Source organism: Pezoporus flaviventris, unplaced genomic scaffold, assembly GCF_033815535.1.
Source record: "Pezoporus flaviventris isolate CSIRO_AGI_PZ_B2104156 unplaced genomic scaffold, CSIRO_AGI_Pfla_v1 ptg000012l, whole genome shotgun sequence".
Taxonomy (NCBI): domain Eukaryota; kingdom Metazoa; phylum Chordata; class Aves; order Psittaciformes; family Psittacidae; genus Pezoporus; species Pezoporus flaviventris.
In genome coordinates this window covers 545,737-572,266 of record NW_026892560.1, presented here as the reverse complement: position 1 = coordinate 572,266, position 26,530 = coordinate 545,737, and the positions used below count along the sequence as shown (strand labels likewise).

The 26,530-nt window shown below is 49.5% G+C and overlaps 2 protein-coding genes across 2 annotated transcripts; both read right to left on the bottom strand.

The window, feature by feature from the left end:
• Positions 1-1,656: 1,656 nt before the first annotated feature.
• IVD (isovaleryl-CoA dehydrogenase) lies at positions 1,657-19,160 on the bottom strand. The gene is made up of 12 exons (XM_061451004.1): positions 19,001-19,160; positions 16,866-16,955; positions 14,883-14,934; positions 12,051-12,220; positions 9,772-9,865; positions 9,161-9,297; positions 7,978-8,074; positions 4,914-5,007; positions 3,826-3,907; positions 3,383-3,487; positions 2,508-2,580; positions 1,657-2,385 (listed from the first exon to the last, which is right to left on the bottom strand). The coding sequence occupies exons 1-12, from the start codon at positions 19,130-19,132 to the stop codon at positions 2,252-2,254; spliced, it is 1,260 nt and encodes a 419-aa protein (XP_061306988.1). The 5' UTR covers positions 19,133-19,160; the 3' UTR covers positions 1,657-2,251.
• A 234-nt stretch (positions 19,161-19,394) lies between these two features.
• KNSTRN (kinetochore localized astrin (SPAG5) binding protein) lies at positions 19,395-25,688 on the bottom strand. Its single transcript, XM_061451007.1, has 8 exons — positions 25,596-25,688; positions 23,327-23,459; positions 23,120-23,176; positions 22,866-22,965; positions 21,108-21,222; positions 20,725-20,786; positions 20,515-20,589; positions 19,395-19,623 (listed from the first exon to the last, which is right to left on the bottom strand). Exons 1-8 carry the CDS (start codon positions 25,657-25,659, stop codon positions 19,492-19,494), a joined length of 738 nt encoding a protein of 245 aa, XP_061306991.1. The 5' UTR covers positions 25,660-25,688; the 3' UTR covers positions 19,395-19,491.
• Between the last annotated feature and the right edge of the window lie 842 nt (positions 25,689-26,530).

Below are 26,530 nucleotides of genomic sequence, written 5' to 3'. Positions count from 1 at the left end.
AGAGCTCTCCCCTCTTTGAGGACACCTTAGGAAGCCTGGTTTTAACAGCCTGGATCTCACAACATCCTGATGGGGCTCTGGCATTGCCAGAGAAGCTCCTCTGGCCAGAGACCACGACACAGGGATGCAGCTCCTTCCTGGAGAGCCTTCAGGGAAAGGCGCAGGGGTTCACCCCTGTACTAAAGAGCTGAAGAACCCACAGGTCAAAGAGGAGGTTCTGGGGCTGGAGATGCTGCCTTTCGCAGGACACGGGACTGGGGCGCAGCAACCACAGTGCCTTTGTGACTTGCACGTACAGGAGATGACACCTGTAGGCATTCAGGGATAAACCAGACGTGTCTGAGCCCATAAATAAACTCAATGTCCAGTAACGCACTCAGTCTCAGATGTGAGGTGCACCCCACTTGTGCTTCGAGGCTCGTTCCCACAGCATCCTCAGGTCCAAGCTCAATGAGATCTCCTTGCCCGGCCGCTTGTGCCTGCTCTCTGCTGCCTCCAGCCTGAGGTTAAAGCTGGAAATCCAGCCCTGGGACACTGCCAGGGTGGGAGCCACCACCGTGCCTCAGCCCATGTGAAGCTTCAGATGAAGGCGCTACCACCATTGGCTGCAACAGCTCCCAGTGAAGCTCTGGCACATCCATAACCACTTGGTGACCTACCTGGTGATCTAGGAAAGGAATTTCCCTTCCATCTCCAGTATGAAGACAGGCTGAGGAAGTTGGGGCTGTTCAGCCTGGAGAAGAGAAGGCTGTGGGGAGACCTCAGAGCAGCTTCCAGTATCTGAAGGGGGCCTATAGGGATGGTGGGGAGGGACTCTTCATTAGGGACTGCAGTGACAGGACAAGGGATAACGGGTTCAAACTGAAACAGGGAAGTTTAGATTGGATCTAAGGAGGAAATTCTTTCCTGTGAGGGTGCTGAGGCACTGGAATGGGTTGCCCAGGGAGGTTGTGAATGCTCCATCCCTGGCAGTGTTCAAGGCCAGGTTGGACAGAGCCTTGGGTGCCATGGTTTAGTGTGAGGTGTCCCTGCCCATGGCAGGGGGGTTGGAACTGGATGGTCTTAAGGTCCTTTCCAACCCTGACTATTCTATGATTCTATGATTCATCTGCAGCACTCCAAACCCCTCTGTCACCCTGCTGTCAGCCCCAACTACAGCCTAAAACCACGCAAAGCTTTAAGCTTGGGTTTGTTGAAGCTGGTGGGAAGTTGCCTGCGTGGCAAGTGTTTAATTAATTGTTGTGTCATATTTCCAGCATCCTCTTGTGATTCACTGGCACGTTGCTGTGCCATTTGCTCTACTCAAGCCAGCTCCACTTCAATCTGCTGCTCCTACCATGCACTGAAAACACCCTCAGTCACGGCCGCGCTCGCCCCGACTCCAGCCAACCCGAGCTGGAGCGCGAGCGCTGCTGTTGCCAAAAGAACAACCTCCAGAAAGGAAAATACCAAATAACCCCAACCCCAAAAGTCAACCTCCTCCTGCCTGCCCCATTCACGGGTGTCACAATGCAGGTCTGAGCTTTAACTGTTCCCACAATGATGGATGCTGACACCTCTGGCTGAATAACCCAGCGGGCGGCAGTCAATCACAGCAGCTCGGGGCTGTGTGGCCGTGGCAGAGGGATAGGGAAGGCAGTAGGAAAGAAACAGATGTGGTGTTTTAACAAGGTTTTAGGGCTCATCACCTAAACCACTGCTTGTGCATCGATGAGTGAGCGTTCGTGACAGCCACCCCCACGATGTGGTTGGCGTCAAGCTCCCAGAATAGAAGTTATTAATCCCTTTGGAAGGTCACGATGGGCAATTTCACCTCCCAGTGGCAGTGTGCTGAGCACTTGCTATTAAACGGCACTGGTTGTTTTAAAGGAGAAAATCATCCCCTCGTTGTGCATTTGGGGGGGGCTTGGGTTGACTTCCTGTGCCTCTGCTTTCAGGCACGGTGCTCACCAGCCTGCTTTGGTGGTGGCATGTCCCCTGGATGAAGCTCAGCCCTGAAATGCTGAGGAACAGGATGGCTTACGACCAGGATGAGTCAGGATGATCATGAGAGGAGGAAAACCACTCTTCCTTCCATCTGATTCACTTTGTCAGAGTCCAGTCCAGCAGCATGCGCCTGCAGACCAGGCAGAAGAGAGTCCGCAAGTGGCCATCCCAGAATCAGAAGCAGAAGGAAGAAGAGTTGTGCGCTGCAGCCTCTATAGCCAAAGGCCTCGTGGTGGTCAGGGTGCTGTGCCTCCACTGGTGGGTGCTACTTGAACGTGGCATTAAAAGCCCTGCCAATGATGAGCCTGCGCACTTCACTGGTGCCTGCCCCTATCTCATAGAGCTTGGCATCCCGCAGGAAGCGCCCCATGGGATAGTCATTGATGTAACCGTTCCCACCTGCAGGCAAAAAGAAGCCAGAAGTCATTTCTCCTCCCTGCTCTGAGGTGGGACAGGACACAGAACTGCTCCTGGCTGTCTCCAGCAATCACTCACAGAAGCAATCACTGCCAGTGACTTACCCAGGCACTGAATCCCATCCAGAGCCACCTGCGTAGCGCACTCTGCCGAGTACAGGATCACCCCAGCACAGTCCTAAAGGAGAACCACAGTGATGATGGGCAGGAAAGGTGTCACCTCATGGACATACAGAATGGTTTGGGTTTGAACCTTAAAGCCTCCAGCTCCAACCCCTGCAGGGACCCCTTCCACTGGAGCAGCTTGCTCCAAGCCTGTGTCCAACCTGGCCTTGAGCACTGCAGGGATGGGGCAGCCACAGCTTCTCTGGGCACCCTGTGCCAGCGCCTCAGCACCCTGCCTGTGTCCCATCTAAACGTTGCTCTGACCTTGCCATTACTCTACGGACATCTGCTAAGAAGCCTGTGGTCAGCCCCTGGATCACAAAGGTTCAGGATTCATTCCCCAGCAAGCAAGAAGCTGCAGGGGTCATTCTGTCACTCCAGAACACTCATGGTGGGTCTGGAAAGGCCACATGAAGAGAGAAAATGTAAACCAAATAGAGTGCATGGTGTGGGCTCTCACATCAGACCCACAGGAGGCCAATGTGAACTGATTTGGGATGCAGGGCTCTGTGCTCTGTTAAACGCTCGCTCCTCTCCTTTGAGAGATGTGGTGGCAGTGCTGGTTGGGGAGATGACTCCACCTCGGCATGACTGCTACAGCCTCTTATAACAGCCATGACGTTGTGACTGGGCTTCCACTAAACACCTCCTGAAGCTGCTAAATCTGCAGAACAAGGTTTTCTTTCCATTTGGGGTGGAAAAAAGCAGCCCTTTTTGCTGCGAGTGAGTGAGCTGAACCCCAGCACAGAACCGCCACCCTGCCCATGACGTGGGACCAAAGGGAAAGGGGCTCCCCCAGGCAGAGGTGAGCTCACCTTGGCGTTGAAGTGGCCCTGGTCACAGGCCTTGGCCACGTTGTAGACGTACTGCCGACAGGCCATCAGGCGCGTGTACATATCGGCCATCTTGCCCTGCATGAGCTGCATTGAGGGAGACAAGAGGGATGCCAACAGGAGCGAGGGGAAGATTGATTCCTGCACCATCTGGGGCTCACCCCTTCCTCTCCAGAGAAACCAGAGAGCTCAGAAGACCCGCGTTCAGCAGGCACACGATGGAGCTGGAGGCCGTGCCAATCCACAAGCTCCCAACGTCAGCCCCAGTCCCTCACCCACCCCAGAGATCCTTTCACCTTCTCACCACGTTGCGCATCCCCAGCACAAACCCCATACAAAGCCTCCCGTGACAGAGCTCTTTGTCTCCTCAGTTTAAAAGAGAAGAGCAAGGCAACAAAACCCATCCAATTCCCTTTCTGCCTCACCTGGAAGTGGCCAATCTTCTGCCCAAAGGCTTCCCTTACATGCAGGTATGGAATTGCGTGGTCAAGGACAGCTTGCATGAGCCTAAAAGCACAGGGGAAGGAAAACAACACAACTATTACTTAATAATAATTAAACCTTGGAAGCACAAGCTAAGGCAAAAAGCTTCTCAGCCCTAAACTGAGATGCTGCTGCCTTCCTAGAGCCCCACAAAGAGTGAAATGCAAAGGTCCTATTTTATTCCCTAGTGCTCGACATGCTGCTCTTTTGGGACATCTTGTGGTAAGGTCTTACCTTCTTCATTCAGGGCACTGAGCTGCAGAGCTTTCTCATGGCTGCAGCCTTGTGCTGCCTCGCATCTCCAGAGGCCACCAACTCGAGTGCTAGCCATGGGCAAGAACAAGGAGGGTACAAAATCCTCCTTCTGCTTTGTGGGAGATGGTCTTTCCACATGAGGATTAGGACAGAGCCCCAAAAGGGGGGACAAAGGGACTGTAGGGTCAAAGTAATTACTGGGGAGCTTAAGAAGTGGGTAAATGAAGAGCAAAGCCTTTACCCAGGCCAGGGTATGTGACAATCTGGAGAGTGCTTTGGATTTGAAGGCTTCAGTAGCACAAAGGAGCTGGTTATTCCCAGGGTAACACACGCTGGAGGGACAAACTCCCCCCAGCAGCTGGGGACCAAGGCACATCCACCACCTCTGGAAGGGTTTCTGTCAAGCCCAGTCTATTCCAAAGCACGTTGTGGAGGGGCTGTGGCCGGTGCTGCACTGGGAGGCAGAGGCCTGCAAACTGCCTCTCTGGCTTGGCTGTTTCCATCCCCTGCCCCTCGGTGGGTGCTCCACAGCCGTGCTTTCAGACTGCATGGGGAGAGCGACAGCGAAGGTGGAGCCCACACAGAGCAAGCTGCGGCTGCCTGGCAGTGCTGAGCCGAGCTCCCTCCGGGAGCACTCAGCAGCTACGGCATCTCCCTGCTCCAGCCTCTGCTCTCCCCTCAGAACCTGCCCCGTGTCCCAGTTCTCCACTGGGAGCTCCAGCCCCAGCTGCAGACCCTGCGCTGGGTGGCCTTGCAAGAGATGACAGAGCCTTACCCCAGCGGCCCCCCGGACAGCACGAGCCTCTCCAGGTCCAATCCACTCATCAGAACGTAGACTCCTTTGCTCAGTGCTCCCAGGACATTTTCAGCTGCAATTGGCAAAGAGAAGTGATTTACTCGTGTGCAAAACCAAGCTCTGCTGTCGTCAGAGGCCTGGGGTCACTGGGAAGAAGATTCAGGCTTCAGTCTGATTCACCTTCCTTTTTGGCTGGAAACACTGAGGATGAGCTGGATGTATACTCCCTACCACTGCAGTCTTCGCAATCCAATCAAAGCCCGAAGGGAAAAGGCAGCAAAGGGTTATGAATCACATCAGCAATCAGTGCTATTCTCTTGCCAGTTCTCTACAGAGGGAGATGCTCTCCAGAGGAGAGCTCAGCATTTGTGCCAACAAGAACAGGAGACTTAACAGCCTGGGACCCCCTTCACCATCCCATTGGGTTGTATCTAACCCAAACTGGCAGCGTTGCCAGCTGGTGACTACTGAACACTGCTCTGGAATGAATGCAAATCCTGCTCTGATGTGCTTGGGTCACCTCTCAGCATTCCCAGCACAGGAACTGAAGCTTCACAGGCAAAGCTCAGCACCTACCACATCGGAGCGGTGTGTATGAGTCTGAGAGGGGAGAACACAGTCATTTCCCCCCCTCCTGTGAAGGGGCTGAGCAGAACACTGCAGTTGTTATAAGTGGGTTTAAAAGACAAGCCTTACTCCTGTGAAAACGGGACCTGAAAATGGCCACATTAGATAATGGGCTGAGAAACTGCTTCGCTTTGGGACAAGCTGAAGCACACGCTGCTGTTAACAAGTACACAAAGAGAAGCAGGAACAAAAAGCTCATCTCAGCAAGGCTGTACTCTTCCAATCAGGGAAGAACTTGAAGCCTCACAACTGTGCTTTGTAGATGGACAGATTATGCACTGATCACGCCACACAGGAGAGCTGACACATGCTTCAGGCTTTGATCACAAGAGATCTGAGAGGTGCGATATGCAAAGTGAAAATGAGACGGGACACGGACACATGCAGACTGTCTCCTGAAAGAAATAATCTGGTTTTCAGTGGCAGGAGCTCACGGACCCCATTGTCTCCTGCTTGTTGAAGAGCACGTTGATGTAGCATATGGAGAAGTGCAGCCTCTGCAGGGCCAGCATCATGATGCTGGAGGTAGAAAGAGGAAGAAGAAGAATGAAGCTCCAAAGCCCCCAGACAAGACAGAAAAACACTAATAGCAAACATTACTTTGAGGAACAGAACATAAACGCCAGCATCAGTAATCATAAAGTGACAAAGCTGCTGGTGAGTAATGACAGCTCACAGCTAAAGCACTGGAGAGCCTGAACACTTCACTGCATCCCAGGGAGAAGGGATGGATAGGTACATGGTGAGCTGAAGGACAAGCTGCTGACTGCACGAGATGGGCAGAGCTGCCGGTTGTGCATCACAGCAAGAAAATGTGAGTAAATAGAACTGCTGGGGCTCTGAACCTTCACCAGTGCAACACGACTGACTGCACCCATGGCCAACACCATCTATGGGAAAGCCACCAGCCACTCACTGCAGTGTGGCTGTGTCGTGGTTTAAACCCAGCCGGCAACCCAGAACCATGCAGCCGCTCGCTCACTGCCCCCCCTTCCACTCCCTGCTCCCAGAGGGATGGGGAGGAGAATGGAAAGCATGTAACCCCCACGGGTTGAGATAAGAGCAGTCCAGTAACTAAGGTATAACACAAACCACTGCTGCTACCACCACTAATAACAATGATAAGGGAAATAACAAGGGAAGAGAGTACAACCGCTCACCACCCACCGACCGATACCCAGCCTGACCGAGCAGTGATCTAACCCTTCTGGGTAGCTGCCCCTGGTTTATAGAGTGGCCATGACGTGCTGTGGTATGGGATACCCCTTTGGTCAGTTTGGGTCAGGTGTCCTGTCTCTGCTTCCTCCCAGCTTTCCCTTCTTCCCTGGCAGAGCAGGAGACTCACAAAGTCCTTGGTCAGAGTAAACATTACTGAGCAGCAACTAAAACCATCGGTGTTATCAGTGCTGCTCCCAGGCTGAGAGTCAGAACACAGCACTGCACCAGCTACTAAGAAGGAGAAAAGTGACTGCTACTGCTGAACCCAGGCCAGGCTGGCAGAAAACCCATGTGGAAGTGGATGGAATTGCAGTGCTAGAGGCATCTTGATCTGAAAGAATCATCCTGCAGACACAGGAGATGGCATCAGACAGGCTCAGCTTCCAAGGCAGGAGATCAGAAGCAGCATTAAGAGCCAGAGTGCAAAGCCAACACTGCAGTGATGTGCTGCTCTGAGTTATCAGGAAATGGGAATCCCGTTACCATGAGAACCTGCTGCTCTGGATAGTGATTGCCCAGGAGATGATGTGAAGACTGATCTCGGAGCAGAGGGACCCAGTGAAGTCAGAAATGTCAGACTGCAGCTGAAACTCATCCACTTCCTGCAGAGCAGCCTTTGGTGCCCGGGGAGCAGGAGAGTCACTTGCTTTGCAGGTAAGCAATTAGGATTTTCCTGAGTTCTGATAAGGGGCCTCCTCCACCTGCCCTATGGAGAAGGTCATTCTATCTACAAAAATAGCCACTGGAGTAACAGAAATGGCCATTACAGTGGCTCCTGCTGTAGTAACTAACAGCACTGACCCCCATCAAGGACTCAGTTGTCGCAGGCAACCCAAAAGTCTGTTGGATAATCTCCAGTGACTTGGGGGGGAGAATGTCAAGGCAAATGAGCTCTCTCCTAGACAGGAGATGAGGAGCTCTAATGGAAACAAACAAGTTTCTTTGGAAGGCTCACCAAGGCTTTGCAGAAGCAGTGGGTGAGAGTCAGGTGGACGAGGAGTGACCCAGCACAGGATGTGCTCGTTGACTGCCCTTGTGCAGTTTCACCAGCTCTCCTGCAATGCTGCCAACCAGCAGATAGCCATCTGCAGAGCCCTCCGGGTCACAGCCCAAACAGGCCTGCAATTAGTGCTCCCCTTTATCTGATGAAGACAGGAAACCACCACACTCCTACTGCCCGGAGTGGAGCCCAGCTCACCTGGGATCTTGCAGTCTTCAAAGATGAGCTCACAGGTATTAGAGCCTCTCATCCCCAGCTTGTCGAGCTTCTGGGCTGAGCTGAAACCTGGCATTCCCTGCCAAGTCAAGCAGTAAAACCACATTTGAGATCTGAGCTCTGAGAGACCCCAGAGAGCTTCTTCTTTCCTGTGAGGGTGGTGAGGCACTGGAATGGGTTGCCCAGGGAGGCTGTGAATGCTCCATCCCTGGCAGTGTTCAAGGCCAGGTTGGACAGAGCCTTGGGTGCCATGGTTTAGTGTGAGGTGTCCCTGCCCATGGCAGGGGGGTTGGAACTGGATGATCTTAAGGTCCTTTCCAACCCTGACTATTCTATGATTCTATGATTGTATGATTCTAAAGTGCCCTGACTACAGAAGCATGTGTAGGGTACCAGCAAGGAGTCAAAGCAAAGTGCAAAGGAAGCAGATGAGCAGAGAAACACGTGCACATAGGGGCACATATGAGCTGAGTGCACCCGTTTTCTAATGTGCATAAGTATTAAACAAATGAATTATGGGCACAGCAGCCAACACTGACTCTCCTGGAGTAAGGGCTATTTTGCCAGTAACTCAGCCATTCCAATCTCTAAGTCAGGTTAAGTCCATCAGATGGTTCACTGATCGCTGAGATTTTATATTTCAAGTGCCATTTACTTTATTACAGCTTCCTATCCTCCCTGTGGTGAGAGCTGTGTGTAGCATAGCCTCAAATAATTAGGAGGGAAGAAAAAAACCCAATAGACTCCTGTTTTCCAAGGGCTCCCTATTGAACAGCCTGTTTCTGCTCCCTTTGGCAGGCTCTGCTTTGGATTCCAAGGGGGCAGTGCAAGGAAATGGGGGGAAAGAAATGAATAAAGCTATTTTAATGTCTTTGCTTAAAAATACCCCAAACCAAAACTAAACCCCCCCCCCCACTAAGTTAGATAAAGGCATAGTAGGACAATAGCTCTGACAATTTTTGGCAACAAGCAAACCTTTTTGTATTAGAATCTTGTCCATTCTCTCTACATTTCTGGCCCTAAAGACTGGCTACATGCTTGGATATGGGTCTATGCAATTCAGCTATAGAAAGACATTCAAGTGGCTTCTACAGGAGCCAGTTAGGGGGAAGGAGTTCGTTCACAAAGCACACTGCAAGAAGCCTGTGAGCATTATCAGACCTACCCTCTCCACAATGAACGCTGTTATACCTCGGGAGGCCGGAACAGCGTTAACATCGGTTTTAGCATAAACGATGAGAACATCTGCATCTGGCCCATTGGTGATCCAAAACTTGTTCCCATTCAAAACAAAGTAGTCTCCTAGGAGCAAAGAGCAGTAACCTGTTAGCTCAGGAAAGAGCAACACCTATCTCCTCCCTCCACCTATTTCAAGGCAGGCTCCAAGGATGCTCCTTAATGCCCTCCAAGGATGCTCTTTAATGCCCCCCGAACACCACGTACAAACCCTTCCTAGGCTGAAGAAAACTCATTTCTTTAGTTCCTGGAGCCTAAAGATGGTTTAACAAATGCCTGACAAAGCAAGGCACCTACCACCGGTTCCGTCATACCACCAGCTTCCACAACCAAAAGTCCTTCAACCATCCGCTTCGTGTCTTCACTCCCTGCCTTTATCCCACACTGAACCTCCTGGGAGGCAGCCCAAGCCTGCAAACACCACCTGCTATACCCAGTGCTAAGCACTGTAACCCAGTGGTGCTGGGGAGGTTAATCTGAGTTTACAGGGGCCGCTACTGACACCAGCTATCTGTCCAGGCAGCACTCGAGAGGCTCTACCTTTCTTATCTGCCTTCAGCTTCATGGACACAACATCAGATCCAGCATTGGGTTCACTCATTGCTAAGGCTCCAATGTGCTCCCCGCTGATTAGCTGGAAGAAAAGACAAATATAAGAACGAGAGAAAGCAGCAGTGTTTCTGTTCCCTCTTTAGCCTGCTTTGGGGTGGTTTTTTACTGCACTGAACCTCCACAGTAGCTGTTCTATGTGAGAACCACACGTGAGAGCTGCTGGTCCTGACAGTCCAGGCAGAGAGCTCCCTGTGCTGAGGGAACAGATCCAGAGCCCAGTGGGATGAGAAGGATGAGCGAGATGAGCAGAGCCCTGCTTACACAACACCACCTCCAGGAAGGTGCCAGAGAACCATGCAGGCAGCCATACGCCTTCCACAAGCTCCTTGTGCTGCATCTGATGACTGCCCTTTTACATCAACAAGAGCTGTTAAACACAAAAGGAGGGGATGAAGAGAGATTGCAAAGTTCTTAGCAATGTTCTCACTGCCCAGTCCTCCCACACTCACACTGCAATAGTGTCTGGACACCTTCCTTCTGCGCCTGCTCATACCAGGTTGTTGCCTTCTCTTCACTGTTCTTTCATCCTGCCCTTTCCTCCTTACTTCTTTTTTCCTCCCTGTGCACTTTAATCCATCCTCACCTCCTTTCGATCTCTTAGCTTTTTAAAACCAGACTCGATGCTTAAGATACACATTGAACCAACTCAATCCATCACTGCACTCCTACAGAAGTCTCCATGATCTGCTCAAAACCAGTGGTCTGTCATGAACCATGACAAGAACCACAGTGATCACAAACCCCATCGAAAGGCAGTGAATGAGGGCATTAATATACACTGGAGCAGCAATGAGGACAACTGAAGGTTACATATGAGCAGGCTGCTTTGAGGAAGCGCCACTGGACTTTGCATGTGGTTTAAATCAAGTTTCTGGTGCTGATAATTTCAGTAGCTGGGACTCAATGTCCTGGCTAAGTGTTTCCATGCATTTGGAAACTGAAATCTCTTTAACATGTCACAAACATCACTGCCCCAAATGAAGAAGTTCCATGTGCAGCTAACTAGCAAGGCAAACCAGGCATTTGGGCAGTGGGAAATGGAGAGTATAAAATAGGAAAGCAGTGACTTTCATTCAGAACTCTCAAAACGCTTTGGAATTTGGAAGAATATCACCCAGTGTCACCTCAAAGCCTCATGTGGTAACACAGCTCCAGAGAGCTGGACTATGCTGCCTACAGACATGGACCTCAGCACAGACCGGGAGATGCCAACACGGACTTCAACACAGAATGGGCTGATGCCAACCTCATGAAGTTTAACCATGCCAAGTGCAAGGTCCTACACCTGGGTCAGAGCAATCCCAGGCCCAGCTACAGGTTGGGCAGAGAAGAGATTCAGAGCAGCCCAAGGAGAAGGACTTGGGGGTGTTGGTTGATGAGAAAATGAACATGAGCCGGCTTCAGTGTGAGCTCACAGCCCAGAAACCAACCGTGTCCTGGGCTGCATCCAAAGCAGCGTGACCAGCAGGTCCAAGGAGGTGATCCTGCCCCTCTGCTCTGCTCTCGTGAGACCTCACCTGGAGCATTGTGTGCAGTTCTGGGGTCCTCAACATAAAAAGGACATGGAACTGTTGGAACAAGTCCAGAGGAGGCCACGAGGATGCTCAGGGGCTGGAGCACCTCCTGTATGGAGACAGGCTGAGAAAGTTGGGGCTGTTCAGCCTGGAGAAGAGAAGGCTGCGGGGAGACCTCAGAGCAGCTTCCAGTGTCTGAAGGGGGCCTATAGGGATGCTGGGGAGGGACTCTTCATTAGGGACTGCAGTGACAGGACAAGGGGTAACGGGTTCAAACTGAAACAGGGGAAGTTTAGATTGGATCTAAGGAGGAAATTCTTTCCTGTGAGGGTGCTGAGGCACTGGAATGGGTTGCCCAGGGAGGTTGTGAATGCTCCATCCCTGGCAGTGTTCAAAGGCCAGGCTGGACAGAGCCTTGGGTGCCATGGTTTAGTGTGAGGTGTCCCTGCCCATGGCAGGGGGTTGGAACTGGATGATCTTAAGGTCCTTTCCAACCCTGACTATTCTATGATTCTATAATGTGGATTAATAGGACAAAAATGAAGGGCAAATTTGGCAAGTAGTGTATTCCCTAAGGGTGGGTGACTGAAATCAGTTAGTGCTTAACATGGGCCATGCTGTGAAAGAGGCCCATCTCTGCATGAACCCAAACACAAATGCTTCCCAGCCTCCCCCCCTCTTCCAGCCACGCACCTTGGGCAAGTACTTCTCCTTCTGGGCCTCACTGCCGTTACGCACCAGCTGGTTGATGCAGAGGTTTGAGTGGGCACCGTAACTGAGCCCAACAGCCGCTGATGCACGAGAGATCTCCTCCATCACCAGCACGTGGTCCAGGTACCCCAAAGCAGAGCCACCATATTCCACTGAAAAGAGGAGAGAAACCTCACGTTAAGCACCGTGGCGTATGTCACACGTGCACAAGATCCCAGGGTTGGGATCAGTCCTGAATGAGATCCAAGACACAAGAGAGCTTCTGGCTTTGACTGACACTGTCCCTGAGCTGAGCACCTCTGGCTTTCCCCATCTCCTCTGATTTCAGTTTTCGTATCAGTGGTATTATTTCTTCAGCATAACCAATAATTTACTTGTACATCATAATTTTCTGCACAAAAGGTGCATTAGGATACATCTAAAACATGCTGCCAACACCTGCACAATAATGAGTCTGTCTTGCAACCTCCATATTACCATCAAGATGAAATCACCAAGTGGCAACCTGTATTAGGTGAGAGGACAAAAGGACACAGGCAAAGTCTGTAAAGGGCCGTGCATGTCTGTCATAACAAGGACCTCTCAAACTGCTCAATAAGTGGGGCACCAGGGACTTTTCTAAGCCCCTACATGTGCAGAAGACCAGCTCTTTGATGGGTGGCTGATTCAGAAGGAGAATGATCCATAAGTGTAACTGCTGCAATTCACCACTAGCAAGGATGTGGGTTTCAAGAGAGGATGAAGTGAGACAGAGCAGCAGCAGCCCTGTAGCTGGGATCTAGCTAGGCATGGTGAGTGCTTAAACTGGTGGTGAAGATTAAAGGCACACAACAGAACAGGGAGAGAGGGAAGGCAGGGAAAAAAAGAGGAGGCTGAGAAATGCAGCACGGCTTTGAGCAGCTGACAGCCTACATAAATATATACGTGTATATACAGATACATACACACAAACACAGGCATATCCTCCTGTAAAAGCTTTGTTCTACAGACAAGAAGCAAGCGGTTGCAGTGCTACGAGGAGAACTAAAACAGGAGGACAGAAACACTGCAAAGGAGTCAGGGAGTCCATCTGGGAGCACTTACTGGTCATCAGTGTGAATGCTGGAAGTGAGCAGCAATAATGGTGACAGCAAATGTGTTTGTAAGTCTAGAGTGACCAAAGAGCTGAGTGTGTAACCTGGGCTCGGGGAGGTCTACTGCCCCTAATGCAGCAAAGCAGCACAACCTTTCCTCCCATGTCACTCATTCTGACTCCTGTGTTTATCTGCAGGGCTCTTTATCCTTTGACATTACCTCTCCATCACAAATCAGAGTTTAGGCTTCTACTACCCAAGCCCTAACTGACAGGTTTAACCATTTCTTACATATGCCAAACCAGGAGTTTTCAATCCAGTCCTACAGAATGATGGGCTTAGTGCTAGTGCCTCGAGATAGGAAAGGTAACTGCCTGCCATAAGCAATACTGGCCTAGGATCATGTTGTACTGCAAGAGGTACAAGAAAATAATCCTGCCAGACAGCTTCTTGTGCAATACAAATCACAGTGTGATTTAGAACGATGCTGCCCTTTCACAACTACTCTATATGACATGCCTATATTATCATTGCATGGTAGCTTCAGTATTTGCATTTCCTAACACAGGTCTTAATAAAACAACTGTAAAATTACAAACCAACAGAGTTGTACTAGTTTTAAGAAGAAAACAGAAAGCACTGCTGTTTAAAATGCTCCTTTAACAGATTCGAGCCACCGGTGCCCAAACACGCCATTTAACAGAGCATACGCCCGCATAAGTTTTCACATTATCTTCACATCCTAAATCCCAGCCTCCACCTCCCACAACAAAACCAATGCCAACAAAGCAAGCGCACACAACTCTACAATCAAAAACCAGGGCAAAACTGCTGGGCATAGGAGGGTTTGCAGGGTAAATGGTGGAGGAAATCAAAAAGGACAGGACTCGGGAGGGGATAGCTTATTTATAGTGTGGGAAACTGCTGTAAGCCTCGGGCACAACATCAAAGAAGAAAGAAGGTAAGAGTGAGAAAAAACAGGAGCAGCAGTAAATTGGGCAAACAGAAATCCAGACTCTTTCAAGCAGACTCGGTGGCACTGAAAGAAACGCAGAGGCATTATTCGGAGGCATTGCTATTCAGCCTGCCGCTGCACAAGCCTTTGCACACATGCATCTAGAAGCGGAGACTTTACGATGGGGAAATAAAGGCCCCATTGCCCGCTTTTCTGCACTAAGGGCTTCTCCTCATTACACTGTGTTAGTGCATTCAGCATGACCACAGCAGCCTCCGTCAGCTCTAACATGAATCAAAACACTTTTCAGCTAACCTGGGGGAGGCTGAATAAGATTTACCCTGATTCTTTCTGACTGGTTGGATGGGGTAGGCTCACCATTAGTTATCACAGCTTTCCAGGGGGTTGTTTTAGAGCCTTTAACTTCTCCCATTAGAGATGGATGCTTGCTCTAGGATACCTTTATCTCTAGCTCTTGTTCTCCAAAACTTGAGTAAATGCTTCATAGTAGAGAGATGCAAACGCGTTTGAGTGGCTTATAGCTGGAGAAGCCACTCCTGAAGAGTGCTTTTACAACGGTAAGAGGCATTTTGTACTCATCCAGGAGTCTAACAAGGAACAAGGACTCTGAGGCAGTGAAGAATAGCAGAAGTTGTGGGAGAGCGTTTAAAAAGCTGGAAGCTCCTGGATGAACTGGACATCCCATCACAGACACGTTGCTATGAACTGGAAAGGGCGAGTTCACAGCAGCCTGCTTGGTTTGGAGAAAGGTGGGAGCAGACTTACCAGGAGCCGTGATCCCCAGAACTCCCAGTGCCCCGAGCTTCTTCCAAAACTCCTACAAATACAGAACAAGCAATCAGTGCAGGCTCAGGGCACTGGCATAGGAAATTGTCCCAGGTAACTCACTGGACTCATCAGTTTACCTTATCCTGGTGATATCTCAGAGATAAATGCATTGATACCTAATTCCTCCTGCATGAGCACCTCCATCCTTGGGACTAGGAGCCCAAGCAGACTTCAGGACATCAGTTATGCTCCACAGGAGAGGAGCCTGCTGAATTCAGTGAAAATTCACAAGCCTAAACTTAACTCTGGAAGGACAGGGCCTGAGATGTAACTGGTTGTCCTGGTTAAGGAGAACTTTGATGACTCAAACCCTCCCATTAATTTAAAACCAGCGCGTCCAGGCTTTCACAGACTATCTCTTGCTAAGGATTCTTTAGGATGTTATGACTTAAATTTATGCTTGTCTTTTATCCCACACATCCTTGTCACTGTTTTAGCAGCATTGTGTAGGCCTATCAGCCTGCTGTGCTGCAAATAGCAGTTAGCAGAAGCTATCCATGGATGAAACCCTGGAGATATATATATGTATTACAGTGACTGCAATCATATATATATATATATATATGTGTGTGTATATATAAATATATATATATATGAGAGTTGCTATTTGCTGGCACTTTAAAACTCTTCTAGTAAAGCAGAAACTGGTAAGTAAAGCCCAGAAAGCCTTCTTAGGAGAGATGAAAAAGGGGAATGCTGCAGCCAGGGCAGATAGAGGTGGTTCCTGCCTTGACAATGGTACTAGAGAAGTTACTAAAGGTGACCATAACAGAGAACTTGTGACCACCTTGGATTTGTGAAGCTAAAGGAGATCAATCCACAAGGGCCACTCAAGGACCTGTAGGTTCTCAGGACACACATAGGGATTGAATAGCACTACTGTACTGAGTTTTGCATGGCTGAACATGCATGCTACAAAGTTCACTGCTAGAGGACAAGCTGTCCTCCTTAACTGCCAACTCCTCTATTTGTCCATTACCCAGATTTATCAGTGGCAATGCCACTGCTCAGGTGACAGCCACACAATGGAGGTACAGAGCAATTGCCTGATGAGGGACACACACATCAGCTGTGCCTGGCACACGGCATCACAGAGTAGGAAGATGTAATGCAGTAGCAAAAGGTGTCACCAGGGAGGACCACATCCTGGAGGGGCCATCTCTCTCTGCCTCTCCTCCACTATGCGATAGACACACAAGTAAATGCTTGTCAGATGGCCCCGGTGTCCAGCAATAAGATAATTATCAGTGAATAGTCCCTGGAGACTTCAAAAAGCATTATTTAATAGCTCCAGATGACATCTGGTGCACCAGGCTAAATTTATACGCTTCACTTCAAAGCTGCACATCCAGCCCTAAAAACATCAACATCAGAGCCCTGGGAAATCCGAGCAGATGTTCTGAGCTTTTCAAGTCTTGTGGAGCTTATGAAAACCAATAGTTAGATGTCTCGTTTTCATCAATCAAAGCAGCCCGTGGCACAGACTCTGGTGGGTTTATCAGGAAGGCAAGTTTCAGCTCGATTCAAACGCTGCATTTCACTGTTTGCACACAAGATTTTCACCATGAGTTTGAGAGGAAACTCAGCCAGCCAAGAAAGGCTCCTGGCTAGGAGAACACAAAGCACCCATTAGAGAGGGAGCCTGAGCAGAGCCAAGCGGGAATACCACGATGAGAATCCAAACAAGACCATTGTCAATTCCTTTTAATCACACCCTGCCTGGGTTCTGCCCCAGGTTGCTGAAGGCTGTTAACAAAAGAGGAAATCAAAACCTGGGTTTTCTATGACTTCCAGGGTTGAAAAGTTACTGCACATGTTCCTGTGGTGTGGCTGGGATGCTGTGTCTGGATCACCGCACAGATCAAAGCACAGACAGGCTTTCACTACCAGCTATATGAGATGCACACATGAAATACTTGCCCGCATGTCTTTGAATTCGTTTTCCTGGTCAATCTGTTGTGCCTTGGGAGCCAAATGCTCTTGACAGAACTTTGTCATGGTCTGTCTAAGCTGGGAAAAGAGATGAGGAGAAACACGTATGTTACATCTCGTCAATATATTGTCATCTTCTTCCCTAGGATACTGCCAACATTCCCTGCCAGGCAACTCCAGGATCCCAAACCCAGAAGCACAAGCCCATAAGGAAATCAATGCTGCAGGTTTCTAGACCATTTGAAAGCCCCTTTAGTGTTTTAAGGAGAAGATACTGATGTACTTAAGTTCCCGTACAAGTTCCTCCCAGCATTTAACCTTAACAATCTTACCCCAGCATGAGCAAATGTTACAGAACTCACGCCCACACGAGAGTTTTAGGGAATGTTTTTGGGCAGGAGACTTTGAAAGCTGATGAGCAGAGTTTATAATGCATTAACTCCACCCAGTAGCTGCTTATAGTTTCATTTAATTATAAGCAGATGCCTCTAATAAGCATTCCAAGCGTTAAAATCTTTTTCTAAGTTCTAAAGTCTAAACACTTACATATGTGTATTCTGCAGACATCCTAAGAAATTACATACAATAGCTGAAGTGGGTTTCATATGAAGATTTAAAAACTGCCTAGAGCTTTATAGGTAGAGCTTAATAATCCCCCTTTCCCTTTTGGTTCTTTATTCCCACAGATTAATGCTGGTGAAGGAACAGTTTTAGAGACTGAAACCCTCTGCTGCTTAACCAGAACATGTCGAAGGGGCAGAAGCAACAACCCAAAACATGCCCAAGCTTCTCTGCCCTTCCCAACCCCACAACCAAAGCATCCCCTTTTTTGCAATGAACAAGATATCTTCATTTCTATGGCTACCCTGGCCTTGGGTTCTGGTACCACAGAATGAGTTTTGCCCTCACTGATAGTCTTAAAAGCTTTAAACAAAACCAAACCACATTACATCTGTTTCCACTGCAACAAAGCTGAAGGCAGTAAACTTGAGAATAAAGCTTAAAAGCCATAATTAAAACATCTTTATCAATTCAAGACTGATGGCCAGACTCAGATGGGCACCCCTGATACTCTAAGCCAGGTTAAAACAGCCAATTCAGATTTTAACCACTAATTCCCAGTTTGACATTACTGAATATCTATTTCTGATCCTTTTTTAGCTTTTCCACCAGGTAGGTACGAGCTACAAGAATATTTTCCTCCTTTTACATGTGCTGAATATAGAAGCACAAAGAAACATCAAGTTAATTTGAGGCTATAAACCATGATGACAAACCTGGCAAAGAGTAAATCTGTAGTAAGAAAGAAATAAGAATGGTTACGTTTAGTTTGTACATCCCTATGCGTGCACTGCCATAATTATCTGGAATATAAGGCTACAGCTCCAGGGCTAAAAAGCACCAGGGAAAACAGTTTCATTGCAGAAGCCTGTCTGGATCAGCCCTTTGAAAGGCACTGCCTTTCACTCCATGCCCCGGACAGCAGGGAGCAAGTGGTGTAATAGCTAGCGCCAGGGGGCTATTGAACACAGAGGAGAACAGTAAAGCTGTGAACTATCACTCTAAATCTTGAGGTCTCCTATTGGGCAAGAGAACGAGCTAGAAAAGCTGCAACACTTCTTCTGTGAGGATCTGATGAGGCCAAATTTGCTTCTCTGATGACTGTATTTCTGATTGCTTGTATTACCAAATATACTCATAGCTGATCATATACCCACAAGGAACTGGTCTAGTGGAAGGTGTCCTTGCCCACGGCAGGGGATTGGAACTAAATGATCTTCAAGGTCCCTTCCACCCCAAACCATTCGGACCCTACGACTTCTGACCAAACCGGCCCATCGTGAACGCAGTGGACTCCTCCGGTGCTTCGTTATGCGGTATTTCACCGTGAAGAGGTGCGTTCCCCGACGAGGAAAAGCCGGAGATACCCGGCTCTGCCTTCCATGGGGTCCCGGCTCCCCACTGACACGTGTCCGGGGCGCGCCGTGACCACCGCAGCGCCCCCTCTGCGCGCCCGCGGATAGGCCGGCTGCCCACGGCCGCAGCCAATCACCGCCCGCCGGCCCCGTCACACCCCCGGGGGTGGCGCGCTCGGCCCCGTTGCCCGCGGCAGCGGCCCTTACCTGGCGCTGCTCGGCGCTCAGCCCGTTCACCGTGTCGTCCACCGCCAGCCCCGCGCAGCCCCGCCGCAGCAGCCGCAGCCTCTGCCGGAGCCCCGCACCGGCCACCGCCCGCCCGAGCACCGCCGCCGCCATGGCTACCCCCCGGCCGACCCCGGCGCGCAAGCGCGGCTCAGCCCCGGAGGAGGGGAGCGACCGCCCCTGCGCTCCGGTAGCACCCCGCGGGCAGCGCTGCCTCGGGGAAGGAAAGGCGCCTGACAGCAGCGTGCCGGGGTTTAATGGATTAAAAACACACATAGACACAACACTTCGAGAGCCCGGGACGGAGGAGCCGTTCACCAGTGAGGGGAGCAGTGGAGAGCACCGTGAGGGGCACGGGAGCAGCGATGGTGCATCAGTTCTCACCACCAATGTGAGAGTGAGGTCTGACGAGGAGAGCCCACTGAACTGGGAGTGAACCAGCAAAACCGGGCAGTACAGTCCATCCTCACTCCTCACATAGCCAGGAGCAGCTCCAGCTGGTCAAGGACCACTGAACACTCCTTCATGGATGCTTGGAAGGATGAATGCTGCTCCAGGGAGCACTGCCTCTCTTCTTCCGCTGCTTCCCACCTCACTGTCGCTGTCTGTAGAGAAGTCAGTGTACACTGTGTTTTATGAACAAAGCACTGAACAGCAAAGCCACGTTGTAAAACAGGTCCAGCTAAAGCATTTTAACTCCTCAGCGGGGTCTTAGCCCCAGCTAAACTGGGATTAGTCCACCTTGATTGGCATGTCTTTCACCTCAGTTCCTTGAGGAAAGTGGCAATTTATCTCTAATTGAAGTTTTGTCAGTCTTGTATACAGTCTTGTATAATAGTGATTTCACTGGTTAGCTCTTCAAAGTCTTACTAGGATTGTAGAACTGCAATTTAATGTCTATTTTGGCCTGTATATAGACGATACTACTGAAGCTGTGTGTGCTCACATACCTCTGATTTCCCAGGGAGCCTGAGGTCTTCAGTATGCAACAGGTTCCAAGTTAGCCCAAATCGCCTGAATTCCCATGTAACAATTAGACTGGAAGGGATCAGTGCTCTGCTGAGTGCTTACAAGCACCTGAAACAGCCTCAAGAAACTCTCTCTTGAGAGGAGCTGGTCTAAGCAGAGCGAGCCCCTTTCCAGTGCTGACATCCATCAGTTCAGAGCAGACAGGGTCTAACTTGAAAGCTCTCATGCTTTAGTATCACGTTCACCTTCTAACTTGTTCCAAGTTCAGTCATAGATTATTCAACCTGAAGTGACTTTGATGAGAATTAACATTGCCCCACCACCATAAACTCAGCTTTAAACCCTCTGTTTGGAAGGGCAGTAATACATACAGCTTCTCAATATGTATTTACACCAGAAGCTGAATACTGCAGGCTTTCAGCCTTGGTTATTTGGAGACTAGAATGGGATCAGGAGCAAAACACCTCTCAGGATTTCACTCAGCACCAGGCGCTTGTTACCTGATCAAGTCAAAGTCACCATCTTACCTGAAGTTTCTCATTTTCTTTTGCAGCCATTTGATTAAATAGCCTCAAATCTTCTATGAGCTTCTCTGTTAACAGCTGAAGAGCCAAAAGGAAAATAGTTTAATACAATGCAAATAAACAGAGCTCTCAGCAGCTGTTCCTACAAAGGCAGCAGGACATGGACCCCTCAAAGCCCATTTAACTCCTAGTGCTACTTCAGAAGTTTCTTACCACTGTCTGCCTCTGGCATTCCTGAGTCTTTTCTTCCTCCTCCAAAATGGTGCTGCCTGTAACTAAGGTATGAGATGCATTAGTGAACCTCTAAGACCCAGGTAACTTTGCCTGCAAGAACTAACATGATTGCAAAGTGAGTTTTCTACAGCAAGAAAGATTAAATTATTTTCCATGTTTATCCAGGACATGGTCTACTCCAGGAAGCAGCTTTTTCTCTAAACCTAGGGGGGGGGGAACAAAAAATCCCCTGGAGTTACAACAGTATTCCCTTAATGAGGAAGCAGAGTCCAAATGTCTCATGAAGAGTCATGATAGGGTGAAAACCAAATGTGTTTCAAAGCACGAGTACCAGAATGGCACGTGAGGCACATGGTCCTTACCAGGATCAATGTTTCTGCTTTCCAAAATCACCATGCAAGTCTCCTGAAGTTTCTTGAACTTCTCAACTTCTTGTACCAGGCCTTCTTTCTCATCCTTTAGGCCCTTTATGATGCGCTGTCATTAACATAGGCTGTAAGTGAATCATGTTTCCAAGGAGATTGTCTCCTCATTAGTCAGTAACACGGAGTGTGACACCAGCGGCAATACCACTAACACCATGACTTAGATCTTGCCCTTTGTCCCAGGCACCACAGCATATTAGTCTCTTGCAGATCCTTACTCCTGCTTCTTGACAGGATTAATACATTTGTCATGTCCACATGTCATCATAATTAATGGAAAAATTGGATCCTAGAGACAAATTCCTTTTAGGCAACGCTGGCATAGCTGCTCTCATGCTCCCTCTCATATCTGTAAATAATTCAGGCATTTGGTGAACTGAAGAGCACATAAACATTGGGAAGAAAAGGGCCTCTTAGACTCGTTAAGCCCTAGCATTAGTCCTTACACAATTCAGGTATTACCAGGCAATCAGATTAAGCTGATCAACCTCACAAGTGGAATGCAATTCTCCAGGAGAATCAATAAGCACATGGATTAGGCTGATCCAGCTGATGGCGTCAGAAGCTTTTGGAACATTTCGTAGGAGGTCTCAAAGGCTCTTAAAGAAATCAAGCTGTGAGATGAGAGGAATGATCATCTCCTGGATTAGTAACGGGTTGAGAGCTAGGAAATAAAGTGAGCTTTTACAGCTGAAGGTTACCAGCTGGGCTTCTTACATATGGCAGAAGTTGTGCTAAGTGTCCTAGAGTAATCTGCAAGAGGTAGAGAATGAGGCATCGATTCTCAATCTCAACTCTATTCAAGAAAGTCCACTGAAGAGTCCCAGCTCGCTCAGCCTTTCCTCCAGTCCCTTGATCATCAAAGTGGCCCTTTCCTGGACTCCCTCCACAGCACCAGGAGCCCAGAACCAGACACAACAGTCCAGGTTTGGCCTCACTAGTGCTGAGCAGACATGACAAAACTTGCAGGAGAAATGCAGTGAAAGGTCAGGCACCAACAGACATGATAGCAAGTGAGGAAACATAAGCTCATATAAACTGAGCTCTGTGTTACATACTCAGAAGAGAGTAAGAACACTGTCTGTAAAACCTAGTGCCCAGCAGTGACCAAAATCCAGGTAGAATGTTCTTCTGTACCAAAACAGGACCATACCCATCCCTGAACACACATCTTCAGTACCATATGCGCTCTCACACTACACTGTGTGAGGGGTTAACAAAGCTGGGAGACATGGGGCAAAAGGAACAAGGAAATTGAATAGTTTATCTACCATATGTTAGGAGCTACATAAGAAAGAGAACTAACAGACCTCAAACTGTCAGTGGCAAGCGATTATTTACAGTTTCTCTTGGTGTAACTAAGAAGCATCTGGCAATATCAAGGCCATTTTAATAAAACTTGAATCAAGTGTATAGCTGTGAACTTGAAATACTCTCCCACAATGAGTTTAAAATGGAATTAGAGCTCTGATGACTATTTAACACTGATGTGGATGCCCTCTCCATCCAAACACATCTGCAGCAATTCTGATCTAGAAGTTCTAGCAGATACCACGCGTGTCAGAGGAGAAAACCCAGCCGAACTCTGCTGACTTCTGATGAAGACAGGAAAAGGAGCAAGACAGCCCTTTGATCTGACCCTGCAGGGATCAGAATATAAGACTTCCTCAATGATTTATTTTCCCCTTTCCTTACCTGTGCTTCTGTTAATTTGGAGTGTAGCTGTTGCTTGGCTGTTTCCAATACCTGATTCTTGGTCTTCAACTCTGCTTCTAGTTTGTATCTGTTGAGAGGTCTGTAGAGTCGAACATCAAAGACTGAGAGGCAAAATTATCAGTAGTACACACCTCCTCTTGTGTTTCCACAAAAATGCCCTTTTCTGAAGCATTTGCTCTTGTTTCTGACCAAAAGGGAGCATTACTGCATAAGGAGACTAACAGGAAACATACCCTCTTGCAGCTGGCTTCTTCGAAAGCGACTCCCCTTTCTTGGCAGATTTAGGCAACCTTAAAAGATGGGTAAAATACAGTTACCAGAAGGCCACTGCATCCTTGCATGTTACCGAGTCTGTTAGTTTGACAAACTCTGCAGAATGCTCAGCCAGCTTTAGGAGATTTGCCAAGTACTAAATCCATCAATATTTTACTTCTATTTACCCTTGGCTTGTCGCTTTGAAGACACCATCTGCTGGGATGTTGGAGCTGAAGTTAAAATCAGGACCTTTGTTGAACTCCAGGTCTGTTCTTTTGCTGACACATTGTTTCTTTGACAAAAAAGCCATTTGCATTTCTGCAAGAAAAAGATAACAGTGAGAACACCACGGCCTACAAACGATGGCTGAAAACAGGGCACCAGAACACACAGAGTTGCTGGAGATCTTAAACCTTCAATTTGAGGTGGATCACAATTATGTCTGCCTAGAATGGACATTTTAAGGTAGTGACAACTAAGGGCAGTCTTCAAAGGTTACATGGGATTAAGGGTCCAGAACAAGCCACAGATAAGTGAGACAGTAGTGTTAAAACCCAGTTACCAGGCTAGCAATAGTGAGGGAAAGTTTGAAAGTGATAATCCAGGCTCTGCTTGAGCGAGTCCAGAGGAGGCCATGGAGATGCTGCTAGGGCTGGAGCAGCTCTGCTCTGGAGCCAGGCTGAAAGAGCTGGGCTGGGGCAGCCTGGAGAAGAGAAGGCGCCTGAAGGGGAGACCTGAGAGCAGCTCCAGTGCCTAAAGGGCTCTGTCATGTTTTAAGCTGAGCCGGTAAGTCAGAAGCATGCAGGGATGGGGTGAAGAATCGAAAGAATGTAAATCCCAGGGACTGAGATAAGAACAGCCCAGTAACTAAGGTATAACACAAACCACTACTGCAACCACCAATAATAACGATAAGGGAAATAACAAGGGAAGAGACTATAAAACTAAAAGGGGGGAAAGGAAAAGAAAACAATGAACACAAGTGGTGCACAACACAATTGCTCACCACCTGCCAACTGATTCCCAGCCTCACCCACGCAGCCTCCTGGGTATACTCCCCCCATTTCTATACTGGGCATGATGTGCTGTGGTATGGAATACTCCTTTGGCTAGTTTGGGTCAGGTATCTTGTCTCTGCTTCCTCCCAGCTTCCTATGTCCCCCCTCACTGCAAAGCTTGAGATTGGAAAGTCCTTGATCAGAGTAAACACTACTTGCAACAACTAAAAACATCGGTGTTATCACTGTTGTTCTGAGACTAAAACAAAAAAAACAGCACTGCACCAGCTTCTATGAAGGAGAAAAATGACTGTTACAGCTGAGCCAAGGAAAAGCTATAAGAAACATGGAGAGGGGCTTTGCCCAAGGGCCTGGAGGGACAGGCCAAGGGAAATGGCTTTAACCTGCCTGAGGGGAGACTGAGATGAACTCTGAGGCAGAAGCTCTTCCCTGGGAGGGTGCTGAGGCGCTGGCACAGGGTGCCCAGAGAAGCTGTGGCTGCCCCATCCCTGGCAGTGTTCAAGGCCAGGTTGGACACAGGGGCTTGGAGCAAGCTGCTGCAGTGGAAGGGGTCCCTGCCTGTGGCAGGGGTTGGAGCTGGAGGAGCTTTAAGCTCCCCTCCAACACAAACCACTCTGTGATTCTATGTTAATAAAGGAGGTCTCAGCATCAAGCAGACATCATGCCAAAGGGTTCTAAACAAAGCTTTTCAGTAGTGGAAGCAAAAAACCCCACAGCCCACTTGAAACTCAGTTAAGAGAGCTTCATATTTCAATTCACTAGGAGTAGATAACACCTCTAAAATAACACTATTGAGAACAAGCTTTCTATATATGAAGATTGTTTGGTTTAAAACCACAGCTGCTTGAGTATATAAAGCTTTGCCCATATCGCGGGGACAGAAAGCTTCTCTCCCACAGTTGAGTATATTCAAATGCCCTATCCATAAGCACATGTACAGCACCACAGAACACCCGGTTGGAAGGGCCCCAAGGATCCCGGGTCCTGACCTCCGAAGTACACAAGTTATACTACAGGAACAGAGGTGTTTCCACCGATACAGACTAACTCCGTGTTTTTAGCACTAAACCTGGGTGCCTCACATGTCTAAGTCGCTGTAACCAGTATCAAAAGGCGCATCTTTATCCCCTGTGGGGACACATACTCCTTAGGCCCAGCTCCGGAGCTTGCCCAAGTGGCTGACCTGTGGTGCAGCAACATCGGCGCTGCTCGTTTAGCAAGAAAAGCATTAACCGAAGCCTTAAGGCAGCTGAATAAAGCCTGCAACCAGCCCTCACCGCGTCCTCCAGGCCGAGGCGGTAACGGAGCTCCACCGGCGGTAACGGAGCTCCACCACCGGCACCGCTCCCCCCCCCCCCCGCGTGGGCCTGACCGGACACCAGCGGCGCGGGGCGAGCAGGGCTGGGCGCTCCGTGCCCCCGGGGCGGGTACGCACCTGCGTGCGGGGCTGCGCGGTGCAGCGCGCTGTACACGGGGATGCGGGAGGGCTCCGCGCTCATGGCGGCCGCGCTCCGCCGCCAGCCGCCGTTTGAATGAGCCCGCCGGTAACGGCCGCGGTGTGCGCATGCGCAGAGCCACCCCCCCCCCCCCCGAGCCACGGGGGGCAGTGCGCGCAGGCGCAGTGCGGTGGGTGTGAGCGCGGCTCGGCGGCAGTCACCTCAGGGCGGGCGCCGCGGGCATGGCGGGTTCTGTGGGCAGGATGGAGCTGGTTCCCTTCACATCTGCCCTCAGGGGAGCCGGCTGCTGGCGGGCATGGGCTCCCGCTGCCTTGCACTGTGCCTTCGGGCAGCCCTCAAGGGGCTTTGGGCTGTGGAGCCCTCCCCGCCTGTGCCATCGGGGTGTGAGGAGTGCTGCTTGTGTCTGAGGCGGTTACGTTACCCTTCACACGCGCTGTAAGGCGAAAAGAGGCGTTGTGTAAAATGCTGACGGACTTTATTGGGTGTTTTTGTAGTGGTTTACAGCAGAGTGCTCAAAACGGGTGAGAAATCCCCTCAAATAGCAACAGCTCTGGTGTGGAGCGGGGTTCGGCCAGGGATGGCTCAGGGCGTGAGGGCGGCTCCGGCTGCCAAACACCCACCAGAACACCCAGTATGGGAGCACCAGGACACCCAGTATGGGAGCACCAGAACACCCAGGGTTAAGACTGCACCATGGAAACGTGAAGCTGAACGTGTCGTGTATCTCAAACACGGTTATTCGCTGTAAGAAGGCGTATTCCCAAAGCACATCAGGCAGCTGTGGCCTGTCTCCCACAGAGCACAAAAAACTACTTGTGGGTGTCAGAGGGAGCAGATCTTGTTCAGATGTATGCTTTCCTTTTGGTGGTTATACTGGAACACATATTGAAAGATGGAGAAAATGAAGCTCGGT

What these genes read in the sequence shown, in the direction of transcription:
- IVD (XM_061451004.1), bottom strand. Translation starts at nt 19,132, where the DNA reads ATGGCGGCGGCGGTGCTCGGGCGGGCGGTGGCCGGTGCGGGGCTCCGG. An exon ending in TGAGCGCCGAGCAGCGCCAG is followed by an intron (nt 16,956 to 19,000) that starts GTAAGGGCCGCT and finishes CTCTTTTCCCAG; the next exon opens with CTTAGACAGACCATGACAAA. An exon ending in TCTGGGGATCACGGCTCCTG is followed by an intron (nt 12,221 to 14,882) that starts GTAAGTCTGCTC and finishes TCCTCTTTTCAG; the next exon opens with TGGAATATGGTGGCTCTGCT.
- KNSTRN (XM_061451007.1), bottom strand. Translation starts at nt 25,659, where the DNA reads ATGAGCGCGGAGCCCTCCCGCATCCCCGTGTACAGCGCGCTGCACCGC. An exon ending in AAGAAGCCAGCTGCAAGAGG is followed by an intron (nt 22,966 to 23,119) that starts GTATGTTTCCTG and finishes TCGACTCTACAG; the next exon opens with ACCTCTCAACAGATACAAAC. An exon ending in AAGCAGAAACATTGATCCTG is followed by an intron (nt 20,787 to 21,107) that starts GTAAGGACCATG and finishes CTCATACCTTAG; the next exon opens with TTACAGGCAGCACCATTTTG.